At 43.5% G+C, this 11,865-nt stretch overlaps 1 protein-coding gene across 1 annotated transcript; it reads right to left on the bottom strand.

Moving 5' to 3' along the window:
* Nucleotides 1-506: 506 nt before the first annotated feature.
* On the bottom strand, nt 507-5,819 carry rsph14 (radial spoke head 14 homolog). The gene is made up of 7 exons (XM_038283148.1): nt 5,799-5,819; nt 5,522-5,714; nt 3,820-3,922; nt 3,147-3,265; nt 2,840-3,071; nt 2,627-2,763; nt 507-1,133 (listed from the first exon to the last, which is right to left on the bottom strand). Exons 1-7 carry the CDS (start codon nt 5,817-5,819, stop codon nt 871-873), a joined length of 1,068 nt encoding a protein of 355 aa, XP_038139076.1. The 3' UTR covers nt 507-870.
* Between the last annotated feature and the right edge of the window lie 6,046 nt (nt 5,820-11,865).

Genomic DNA, 11,865 nt, shown 5'->3' with positions numbered 1-11,865 from the left:
TGTCACCAGACATGCAGCAGTGGGGGGACAGAGGTCACACAGCTGCCAGTGAGGGTCGGCCAGAGGCATAAGCCAACTCAGCGGCAGCGGGGACCCAAAAACAGTTGATCTATTGGCCAATTTAATTCAATCTGGTTTATTTCTATAGTGCCGATTCACAACACATGTCATCTCAAGGCACTTTACGGTTCACCAGATCATCCAGTTAGATTGATTCAAAGTTTTCTTTTTCTTTTTTTTCTTTTTTTAAGGGAGGAATACCAAGAAAATGTTAAAAAAAATAATATACCAACCACAAACTTTGGTTTAAGAAAGACAGAATTCCAAATCCTGGTTTGGTTAAAGGTTCTGATTAGAAAGCAGATTCTCTCTGCTTCCTTTCTTCAGTCAGCAGCTCATCAGCCTGAGGCGTCCTGAATGTTTCCAGGTTCCTCTCAAAGCAGAGCAGAACCTGAAGCAGGAGAAAAGAGACAGTTCCCTGCTGACCTGCTGCTCTGAATGAAGCGGCTCTTCACTCCCATTAAGGTCAGACACACATGATGAATCTGCTTTGTTAGGCTCAGCCTGACGCCTCTGGCAGAAACCAGAACTATTTCAGCAGAGAGCTGGAGAAAGAGAGCTGCACCGGTTCAATTCCACTCTGTTTATTTCTCAACTGTAAAAAGCAAACATTTAGTTGTGATGTTCTACCATGAAGCTGAGAAAACCTTTGTCTTAATAATCAAAACTTAGATTTGGAAACTGATTTATTGGAATCTGGCCTTTCTGTTCTTTATATTTAATCCAAACAATTTGTATTTTGTAAAAATGAAGCCATTTTTTTCCCTCCCTCCTTCCTGGTTCTGGTCTAGGGTCAGAAAACCGGGTCTGTCAAGGGTTCCAGGTGAAGACCCTGATGGCGGTCTGAGCCGCCCGCCTGATATCCTGGTCCTGGTCTACGCTCCTCCTTTCCAGCAGGGGGAGCTGGTCTTGCAGGAGGCGGCGACCTTCTGGAGCTTCAGCCAGAGCAGTCAGTGCTCTCAGACAGTAGAGGATCAGAGCCTTCCTCCTCTTCCTCTGCTCCTCCTCCTCCTCCTCGGCCAGCAGGTTCAGGAGGATGGGGACGGCATTCAGCTCCAGACTCAGACGTTTACCTGCAGGGGGAGGGGCTTGAGTGAGACTGACAGGTCACATGATTGAGAAGGAAAGCTCTCAAACGTTTTCCTGTTATCATTACAAACCAAAGTGGTTTCCATAGAGACAGAACCACTACATTAACAAGAACCTGGGTAGCCCCGCCCCCTCCACTTTGGAACCCAAAATAAAATCTGATGCAGACGTTTTCCACCCAGTCTGATGGAACCTGATTCCTTTTTTATTTAGAGGTGTAGGATTGGTATTACTCTGATTGTCCTGATCTCTGTAGTTCTGCTGCTATAGCCTTACGCTGCTGGAGGACTTGATGTCCTCCCTCTTCTCTCACAGGTCGCAGCACATTGAGCCTGGTTCTGCTGAAGGTTTCTTTCTGTTAAAGTCGTAGGAAAGCGGCTGTTCCAACGGTTGCGTTTCCGAATTCTCCCGAGTGGTGCCCGACTTTACACGAGTGAATAAAGTGAATGTGATTGGTCGATTATCAAGGGGGCGGGATTGTTGTAGCGGAAGGTTCAAGAGCAGTTTGGTTGTAGCCGGTTTGTGGGAAGCATCTTGCTAACCAGTTAGCAACTTAGTGCTAGCAGGTTCCCAATGGGAAATTCCATTGGGACCAAGTAGCACTAAATTGGTGACTTAGAAACGACGCTGTCAAGGAACGCTATGGACAGCGGAAACATGCAAGAGGAGGAGAGTTTAGTGTCGGAGGTCGTGGATGAGTCTCCTCCGTCATCCATTTTTTATTTAGAGGAGGAAAGCGGGGACGAAGATGTTGTGGAAGAGGACGCCAGGGCGGCAGAAGCTTAGTTTGGTGTAGAAGGCTTCCAGCCGTCCATGTTTGAGCCCTTGCCTCGCAACGCTGCCAGTTCTGTTAGCTCTACGCCTGCCGAAGACACAGACGTCCATCCCCGTGAACACTGGGACGCAACTCAATGGGAAAGGAAAGGATTCTGGTTTCAACCGTTGCGTATATTAGCTGCGACACATGAATCTAGATGCTATGACCGAAAAAATTTGATTGACAGATGACCGTTGATATATGATTGGCCGAATTTAGGTGTTCAGGCTGACGTAGAACTAACTGGCCTGCAGAAGATAACGAAAAAAAACAGATTTTAAGACAGAATTTTTTTTTTTATAGAAATATTCTAACTATTTGGACAATATGGTCTGACAAAGAATACATTCATATACCATGCCTGAATAATTTGACATTTAAAGATGACTTCCCTAAAACTTTAAAGGGCAGTTTTTCTCCCCTCTGTCACCACATGCATGCTCAGCATAAGCATATGGGCAATTTGCTGAGTTAGATAGAAATCTTTTGGACAATTGGAGGAACAAACTGAACCTAAAAGCATAATTTAATCATCATGGGATGTTTGGAAGTAAATCTGATCCTGTTTGACCCGATTGTTCTTGTAGTTTGCAGATGAAAGGTTCTGAACCAATGAAGACTTGAGGATTTATCTCGATGGAACCAAACAGGATGAGGGACCTGTGGTGATGATGACGGTGTTCATGATGACCCCTGCGGCGTTGGTCTGGACCTCCACGTCTCCGTCCTGCAGCAGATCCATCAGAACAGGAAGGAGCTGCTCTTCACAGACCTGCCGCTTCCCGTCCTCAGGAACACTGAAACCAGAGGGAGACCATAACACACACACACACACCAACACACACTGCTGTTAAGCCCCGCCCCCTGCTGTACCTAAGCGCTATCAGAACCGCCGCTGCCTCCCTGCGGACGTCCCGGGAGCAGTGGGACAGTCTTTGACCCATCAGAGGAATGCCGCCTGATACCAGAGTAGGCCGAGGGTCCAGCCTGGAGCAGGAGGTGAGGGTGGAGAGGAGCAGCACCTCCTCCTCCTCCTCCTCCTGCTGCTGCATCTCTCTGAGCTTCAGCATCAGCTTAGGAACCAGCTTCAGGAAAGCATCAGCTCCTGCAGAGGATGAAGGGACAGATGGACATGTCCTCTCAGCTCCAGGCAGTGATCAGAAGCTCCTGCTGAGTTTACCTGCAGGCAGCTGAGCGAGGCCGTTCAGAACCAGGTGGACGTTCCTCCTGCAGGAGGACGAGGGGTCGTCCAGGAGGTCAGAGAGAGAAGGGAGCAGAGAGGAGGAGAGGAGAGCCAGCCTGCAGGAGCAAACATCTCTGTTAGGATGAGGAATAAAGCTGCAGTCAGTTACAGCCAATAAAAGCAGACATAAAATAAACCATCAGCCTGGTTTGACTCTGATGATTAGAAATGAAAGAAGCCGGCTGCCCCCTGCTGGTGAACTCAGGGTACAGCAACAAGCTGAAGAAAAGCCCTTCTGATTTGGAAGCAGCTGTCATTTCTAACTGTCAGAGCTGTTACATCATCTTCTCCACATTTTCTCTTTTTATGTGGTTCTTTTAATTCATCTGTTAAAAATTTTCAGTATCTTTATTTATATTTAAATCTTTCTCTTCTTTGGTGAAGCAGATTTCTGACGGTTTTAAAACTATTCCCTGTCAGACTTGAGTTGCTTTTGTTTTTCTAAAATGTTTTTTCTGAGATGGACTGAAAATAAAAATGGTTCTTAGAAATCGTAAGGGTCAGTGACCCCGGATCGATAGATCCAGCAGATGGTTGAAGGTTTCGATTGATAGATGGTGCAATGGACCCGTGACCTCTGACCCCGGAGGGGTTCTGATGGAGGAGCTACCTGCCGATGCTGTGGTTCGTCACCAGATGAATCAGCTCGCAGGTCTTTGCTCTCACTGATGGATCCTCGTCCTTCAGCACAACATGCAGGTCCTTGAAGAAACCTGCAGGAGAAACATGTCGGCCTTCTTTCCTGATGTGAAAACAGTTCCTGCGTGGAACTGAAAGTTTACATCTGTTCATTAACCATCAAGTGTAAAGGCAGACCTTCCTCTGTTAGGAGATCATCTGGATATAATATGGAAACTGTCTGATGCAGTAAGATGACTTAGACAAGAAAGATCCCAAACTGAAAACTGATAATAAAAAACAAACATCTTTCAGATGCATTTAAAGGAAAAGTCGCTCATATTCAGAATTCAAACTTCTGAAAGTTCTTTAAATCTGAAATGATTCCATCCTGTTCAATAAATGATCAGTGTTTTTAATTCAGAGTAATTTTCATGTGAATGTGCTTTACTGGAGGCATCCATGTTTGTCAAAGAACACTACTGCCACCTACTGGTTAGTGACATTGTCACGGTGCGGTATCGGCTGTTGATCAAGTCCCAGTGCTGTATCTGGTGTTTGTCACAACGCGCTATTATCCAAGTCATCTTGAAAACATTCTTCCTCCAAATGTTGGCTACATATTACGGGTTAGAAAATAGAAAGTAGAGAAAATGGAAAGTAATTCACTGTGAAATATTAATGTAGTAATTCTTTATTAAGACGATGATGCTGTCGTTCCTGTAGAGCTTGATGCATTTCTCATTTGAAAAAGTCATGAGCTGGAATATATTGCATGTTATATTGAGGGGGAAAAAGCTACCCATTTGACCCCTATATATATCGCTTACATGGAGCGCCATAACCAAATGGCTGGAATAGCATACAGGAACATCTGTGCAGAGTATGAGCTGGAAACCCCAAGGTCAAAGTGTGAAACACCTCCAAACATGGTAGAGAATGACCCAGCCAAGATCCTGTGGGACTTCCAGATACAGACGAACTGAATGGTAATGGCAAACCAACCGGACATTGTGGTGGTGGACAAAAAGCAGAGGAAAGCCGTTGTGGTTGCCATAGCGATACCAAGTGACTGCAACATCAGGAAAAAAGAAGATGAGAAACTAGAGAAATACCAGGGGCTCAGAGTAGAGCTGGAGAAAACCTGGAAGGTCAAGGCATCAGTGGTACCCGTGGTCATTGGGGCCCTCAGGGCAGTGGCCCCCAAACTCATATATTATTGAGTTATATATATATAACTCAATAACGAATATATAAATTATTAAAGTTATTCAATCACTGTATTGTGTGTGTTTGTGTTCGTGTGTGCATACATTTTTTCAAATATCAGCCGTAATTACCGCAACAATGTCATCAATCCATGTATATTACATGTATTTTTATGTATGTATGTATGATTTATAGACTTTATAATGAATCTGCAATGTGATGGGCCTATTTATTTTATTCTAAGTTAAAGCAATCTACTGATGCTATGAAACTGCCAGTCTGTGTCAAACTGATGACACAGACTTAAGTCTAAAGTCCCCCTGAAAATGAGAACATGATGCTGTAGCGCACAGATTGTTTACATTGCGACCGGTCTAACTAGGGAGTACCAATATGGCGGCCGGTGGCTTCACTTCAACGCTGTACTACCAACGGGCAATCAGCAATTCACTGAATGAACAGAGATCAGTGGTCGGCAGGGTTACCTCCGTTCACCAATCCGTAGAGCCACTCCGGTTCATGGACCAGGTCGCAGAGTGACGTCAGAGCCCGCAGCCTGCACGAGGCGTCTCTGTGCTGCAGCTGCTGAATCAGCAGCGGGAGGGCCAGGCGGCCGAACGGCACCGGAGCCCAGATCTGGTCCATTACAGCAAGCTGAAGCGCGTCCGTGAACCGACACTATGGTTGCCTAGTAACAGAGGGTAAACATTCCAGCTGCTGCGTGTGAATTCAAACAGGTCTACCCTTCGGCAGCTTTGTTACGCTCTGTTGCCTAGCAACCATGTCAGTTGGCACACACGCAGGGAAAGAACGAATACCGAACTTTCCAAACCGTTTATTTTTTATCTTTATCACAAAGTGAACAAAGACTTCTCTCATGAGAATCCAGAGTGGAATAAAGGTTCCAACCAGCGGGAGCAGGAACAAATCCAATCAAATGTAATGATAGAAACCTTAGTCAGTTAAATAACCTGCTGCTGTCATTCTGCACATCTCTGATGTTGCTGCTATTTTCAAATATCCATTACTGGAAAAATGTCCTGTTGTCAGAAAATCTCTCTTATTTCTTATATTAATTTTATCCTACTCAGTCTCTTTCACCTGCAAGGCCACACATTGCTCTGCATCAGGATGTTTGTAGACCAGACATGGCTGCTTCCCATAAAAAAAAATTCTTTCTCAAGGTTCATTCATAACATGTTACTGTTTAACCATTAAACAGCAACATGTGTCTGTAAATAGTTTTGACTCTGACTACTTTCCATTGATGTGCCATAAGGGCTGTATGATGAACTGTTATCTCTTTGCAAAGATATGATTAAAAAAAAAAGTGCAGACTGAGTGAAATCCAGCTATTTCTGTTTATTAAACTAGGATGAATAGTTGAATACTTTTTTCCCACTTCAATTTGGCATTGTCAAAGCAGGATTCTCCCTGAACGATTTTTCTGAGGAGAAGTGTCAGGAACCACCTGGAGGAAGCAGTCTTCCAGCCTCAATACCCCGTTAGCAGGTTAAGGGAGTGAGGACTTCTGGCATCGAGGTCCCTGGAGGTCAGCAGGAGGATCAAAACCAAACATTTTTGAGACAGTGAGATTAATGTTTTGTCGGCACAGTTTAAAGTAAATGTCAAAAACTAAATTACAAAACAACAGGTTGTTAACAGATTTAAAGATAATTAGAAATCAAATACAGGAAAATGAGCTCAAACAAAGTCCTCTTCTTCTCCATAAAAAATTATCAAATAAATAAATGTAATCTAACAAAAACTAAAATAAAAATCTAACTAAAGTAAAGATTAATAGGTTAATCTTTTCAAAAGGATTCCAGTTTGTGTGGGTTGTTTTTTGTGTTTTCCTCTGTCCACCACCAGGCGGTGCCCTGTCCTCGTGTTTTTCAATGTTTTTAAAGCAGAGGTCTTCAACAGGGGGTCCGTGACCCCTAGGGGGTCCGCAGAGGTACTGCATGGGGGTCGCAAAACTTTTGGTTGATTCATTTTATTTTTTTTATATTCCCTGCTGAATTGAAATGTCTTTAAATCCACATTAACATGAACTGAACAGACTGTAGTAAACAGATAAATGGAGGCAGAAGATGTCTTTCAGTCATCAATGCTCACATTCAGAGACACACAGGAGCTCTTTCAAGCTGGGCACCGTTTCATTCACAACACCTGTACCATCAACCAGAAATACTTTAATAATCCCAGGGAGGGATTACTTTAGTTACATTACTCCATCTGTAATAGAGTGACTATAGGACAGGGTTGATATAACACAATTTCATACAATATATATAATTAGGGGGTCCCAGCTCCATCTTGTCATCAGTTTGGGGGTCCTTGGCCTGGAAAAAGTTGAAGACCCCTGTTTTAAAGGATGAAAATGCTTAGATTTCAGTCATAAGAATTGCAGTTTGTAGCATCAGTGTTTTCACTAAATTCTTGAACTAAGCAGCTATAATGATAATTTATTTTACATTTAATTAGAATAGTATTTTCTTGATGTGTCTTGAAACCAGTAAGTATTTTAAAACCTTACCAGAAAGCAACGTGATACATTTGCTTTTACCTCAATAGCTTTTGTCTTCTACAGAGATCTTTATGGTAGATCTAAGCATTGTGTAAATCGTTTAATGATATGCAATTAAACCAAGCAAATTTGTTCTTTTTTTTTAATTCAAATGAACTTATAGAATAATAACAAAAATAACTAGATAAACCTTACAGAATCATGCGCTTTACTTTATTTTGTTTTACTTTGAAAAGAACTTGTCATTTGTCTGCGGCTCGTTGGCTGAGATACACTTTAATAACTTTAATAACTTTAATAACACTTTAATAACTTTACTTGACATGCCGAATGTCACAGTGAAAAGGTGCACTGTGTTAAACCCAGCCACCCTTTTTCCTACTGAGGAGGACGTCTTTCCACCTGGACTGTACACTGTTGATCTGGACTTATGCAGTTTTGCTTTTTGCCATAGATTATTGAAAGTTGCATCTGTGATGACTGTTATATCAGCACCAGTGTCAATTTTAAAGTTAACAGGACTACCATTCACCAGCAGTTTAATGTCCCAGTTGATGTCTTAATTTTGACTCCTCGATGACATTTGATAAACTATGAAGGGCCTTGAGATGACATGTGTTGTGAAATGGATGGAAATAAACTTAATTTTAATTGAAATTGACTTTGCTGCACTACAGAACACTTCAACAATAAAAAATGAATCCTTATCTGAGCATATAGCAGTTTCAGCTCGGACTTGTTTTAGCATTTTAGTTTTACTCATGGCTTCAAAATGTCCCATTTTATTACATTTTCTGCATCTTTATTTTGGGCAGGACAGTTTTCTGTCATGCATCCTATTGCATCTCTGACAGTTCTATGTATTTTCGCTGTATGTCTGTGCTTGTTTCTGCCATGGTCTCACAAAGCTCCTCTTTGTGCTGTTAAATTGTTTCTGTCTCACCTCATTCACTGTAGGTTCGACACGCTCTGCACTTTGCTGTTTCTTTGAAGTTTTTGAGAAACTTCCTTATCCATTATTCCAAAAATGATCCGGTCCCGAATCTACTCATCTGTCTAGGCGCCGAAATCGCAGATCTGTGCGAGCTCATATAAGCTCAGCATGAAGTTTCGACGTGACCCTGAAGCTGGTGAACCTCTGTTGTCAGATCAGCCACTCTGCAGGCTGTGTAAAGTCAAATGGCTCCGGAGGTCCAAACTTTGCCATTGTGCTCTCCATGAAGAAGTCCTTAAAGCTTAAACTTAAATTTTGCGTAAACAGTAGAACTCATCTCACGACATGTTCTGCACTAAATCGTTCAGTTTATTGATGCCACTTTTACTTAAGAACAATTCCTGCTATTCTATCCATATCTGCTTAACTCTGTTAAACTCAACTCAACTTTATATATAAAGCCCTTTAAAACAACCACAACTGCCACAAAGTGCTGTACATATCAGGTAAAGTTATAATTGTACAAAAACAGCAAAGACGTTTCAAGGAATAAAACAAATATAATGAAATTAGTTAATTAAAACAAATAAAACCAAATAAAAAAAAATAAAACAAACCACAAAACAGTCCCATGCTGTGTTAAAAGTCAAAGAAAGAAAAAAAGGTTTCAAGACGAGTTTTAAAAATAGACAGTGAAGAGGATTGTCTAATGAGGAGGAGGAGCAGCAACTGAAAAACCTCTGTCTCTGAGCTTCTGTTTGGACTTCAGCACCTCCAGCAGTGAAAGCTGGTCCCCACTAGGGGGAGGAGGCACTCTGCCTTGACACAACTCAAGTGGTGAAGAATCTAAGGAGGGTCAACCCAAGGAAGGCCCCAGGCTCCCATAACATAACTGGGTGTTCAAGGAGTGTGCAGATCAGCTGGCTGGTGTCCTCACAGACATTTTTAACACCTCGCTGGACCGATCCATAGTGCCAATATGCTTTAAGTGTGCCACAATCATTCCAGTCCCAAAGAAGCCTCAAGTCACCTCATTAAAAGCCTTCAGCTGATCCAAAATGCTGCAGCCAGAGTTCTGATGAAAATGAAAAAGAGAGATCATATCTCTCCTATCCTGGCTTCTCTTCATTGGCTTCCTGTTAAATCCAGAATATAATTTAAAATCCTCCTTCTCACATATAAAGCCTTAAATGGCCAAGCTCCATCTGATATCAGAGATCTGATTGTTCCTTATGTTCCTAACAGAGCACTTCGCTCTCAATCTGCAGGTTAACTAGTGGTTCCTAGAATTTCTAAAAGTAGAATGGGAGGCAGATCTTTTAGTTATCAGGCTCCTCTCCTGTGGAACCAACTACCAGTTTTAGTCCGTGAGGCAGACACCCTGTCTACTTTTAAGGCTAGGCTTAAAACTTTCCTTTTTGATAAAGCTTATAGTTAGGGTGGCTCAGGTTATCCTGAGCTATCTCTATAGTTCTGCTGCTATAGGCTTAGACTGCTGGAGGACATAGGGACCCCCATTTCATCATTCTGCTTCATTCTATCTCTATTCTCCCACTCTGCAGAATCTATTAGTTCAATCTCTAACGTTCTCTCCCTCCTTTTTCTCATAGTAGCTTCATCTGGTCTGTTCCTGTTTGGCTGTGACTCCATCCTGGAGAGAAATATCAGCTGTGCTGCTGCCATCAACACCTTTGTTTCTAGATGTCGGAGCTTGGCCTGTTTTCCAGTGTAGTCCTGTTTCTCTGACTGTGACTAACTGGATGTGCTCTCTTCATCCTCTGACATGGGAGCTGGCTCGGAGCTCGTCTGCCTGGCTGTGTGTTTCCTGGACGGGGCCGCCTGTGGAGCTGGTTGACAGTTGCCTTTTGTATCTATGCTTCTTTTTCTATGTCTGCTTCTGTCTCCTTGAACCCCAGTGGGCCTCAGCAGATGGCCGCTCACACTGAGCCTGGTTCTGCTGGAGGTTTCTTCCTGTTCAAAGGGAGTTTTTCCTCTCCACTGTCGCTACAAGCATGCTTAGTGTGAGGGATTGCTGAAGAGTCAATGAGTCGATGCAATCAGCTGGTTTTCCTTAGATAGAAAACTTTTAATCAATCTGACTGGATGATCTGGTTCAACTGGAAAGTGCCTTGAGATGACATGATGTGAATTAGAGCTATAGAAATAAACTGAATTGAATTGAATTTAATGATTAGCAGCCTGTCGCTCTGACTCCCATCATGATGAAGTGCTTCCAAAGGCTGGTTATAGAACACATCGTCTCCAGTCTGCCGCCAACATTCCACCCGTTCCTGTTTGTCTACTGACGGAACCGCTCCACTGAGGACGCCATCTCTGCTGCTCTCCACCTGAGCCTGGCACACCTGGAGGAGAAGAACACCCAGGTGCGGATGCTGTTCCTGGACTTCAGTTCAGCTTTCAGCACCATCATCCCACAGCATCTGAGGGGCAAACTGGAAAATCTGGGCTTTGCAATTGGCTTCTAGACTTCCTCACCAACAGACCTCAGTCAGTCCGGGTCAGACAGAACGTCTCTGATGTCATCAGTATAAGCCCCTCCCCTCATGGCTGCGTCCTGAGCCCCCTGCCGTTCACCCTGATGACACACGACTGCGTCCCCAGGTTCACCACCGATCACATGGTGAAGTTTGCAGACGACACCACGGCGGTGGGCCTCATCAGAGACGACAACGACCTGGACTACAGAGAGGAGGTGGAGCAGCTGGTGGAGCAGAGATAACAGCCTGATCCTGAAGGTGGAGAAGACCAAGGAGATCATGGTGGACTTCAGGAAGAAGCGGCCTAACCACGCTCCACTGCTCATCAACAGCTCAGCTGTAGAGGTGGTCAGCAGCACCACATTCATCACAGACACCCTCACCTGGACTGGAAACACCACCTCACTGGTCACTAGAGCACAGAAGCAAGTCTGCCGCACACTGGCGCCACCAGGCTTTTAGAAAAATGCATGTTATCATTTTATTTAAGTTACAAGCATTTGGCCTGCTAGGAATGAATTCTGTTCAACAATTAGTTCTCCCAGAATAGGAAAAATCATGCTCTGTCCAGGATATGCGGTTGCAGCTGACTCGTCATCACCTGCAATATAACTACACAAGGAACTGTCATGCTCTATCATGTGTAAACCTCTGACCCCTCCTGATAACATCAGACCCCTCCTGGTAATGTTTGACCATTCCTGTTATTCATTTGAAGTCCAATAATAAAAGCAGCAGAAAAGTGAGTTTCTGGCAGATTTGCGGACAGACTTTTCAAGGGGTCTTATCCCAGGTCTGCTCTCCCTCTCCCTTTTCTGCAGAAAAGAATACTTGCGTTGTTTGGTTTCATTTCTAGGACAATAAGGG

Source organism: Cyprinodon tularosa, unplaced genomic scaffold (genome assembly GCF_016077235.1).
Source record: "Cyprinodon tularosa strain WSP-4 unplaced genomic scaffold, ASM1607723v1 ctg1045, whole genome shotgun sequence".
NCBI classification, from domain to species: Eukaryota; Metazoa; Chordata; class Actinopteri; order Cyprinodontiformes; family Cyprinodontidae; genus Cyprinodon; species Cyprinodon tularosa.
The sequence above is the reverse complement of the archived record's forward strand: the minus strand, read 5'-3'. Positions and strand labels throughout refer to the sequence as shown.

Coding starts and splice junctions, on each gene's coding strand:
- rsph14 (XM_038283148.1), bottom strand. CDS start 5,819: ATGGTTGCTAGGCAACAGAGC. Junction 2,764..2,839: donor GCGGTTCTGATAGCGCTTAG/GTACAGCAGGGG, acceptor CTCTGGTTTCAG/TGTTCCTGAGGACGGGAAGC. Junction 1,134..2,626: donor CACCGTCATCATCACCACAG/GTCCCTCATCCT, acceptor CTCCCCCTGCAG/GTAAACGTCTGAGTCTGGAG.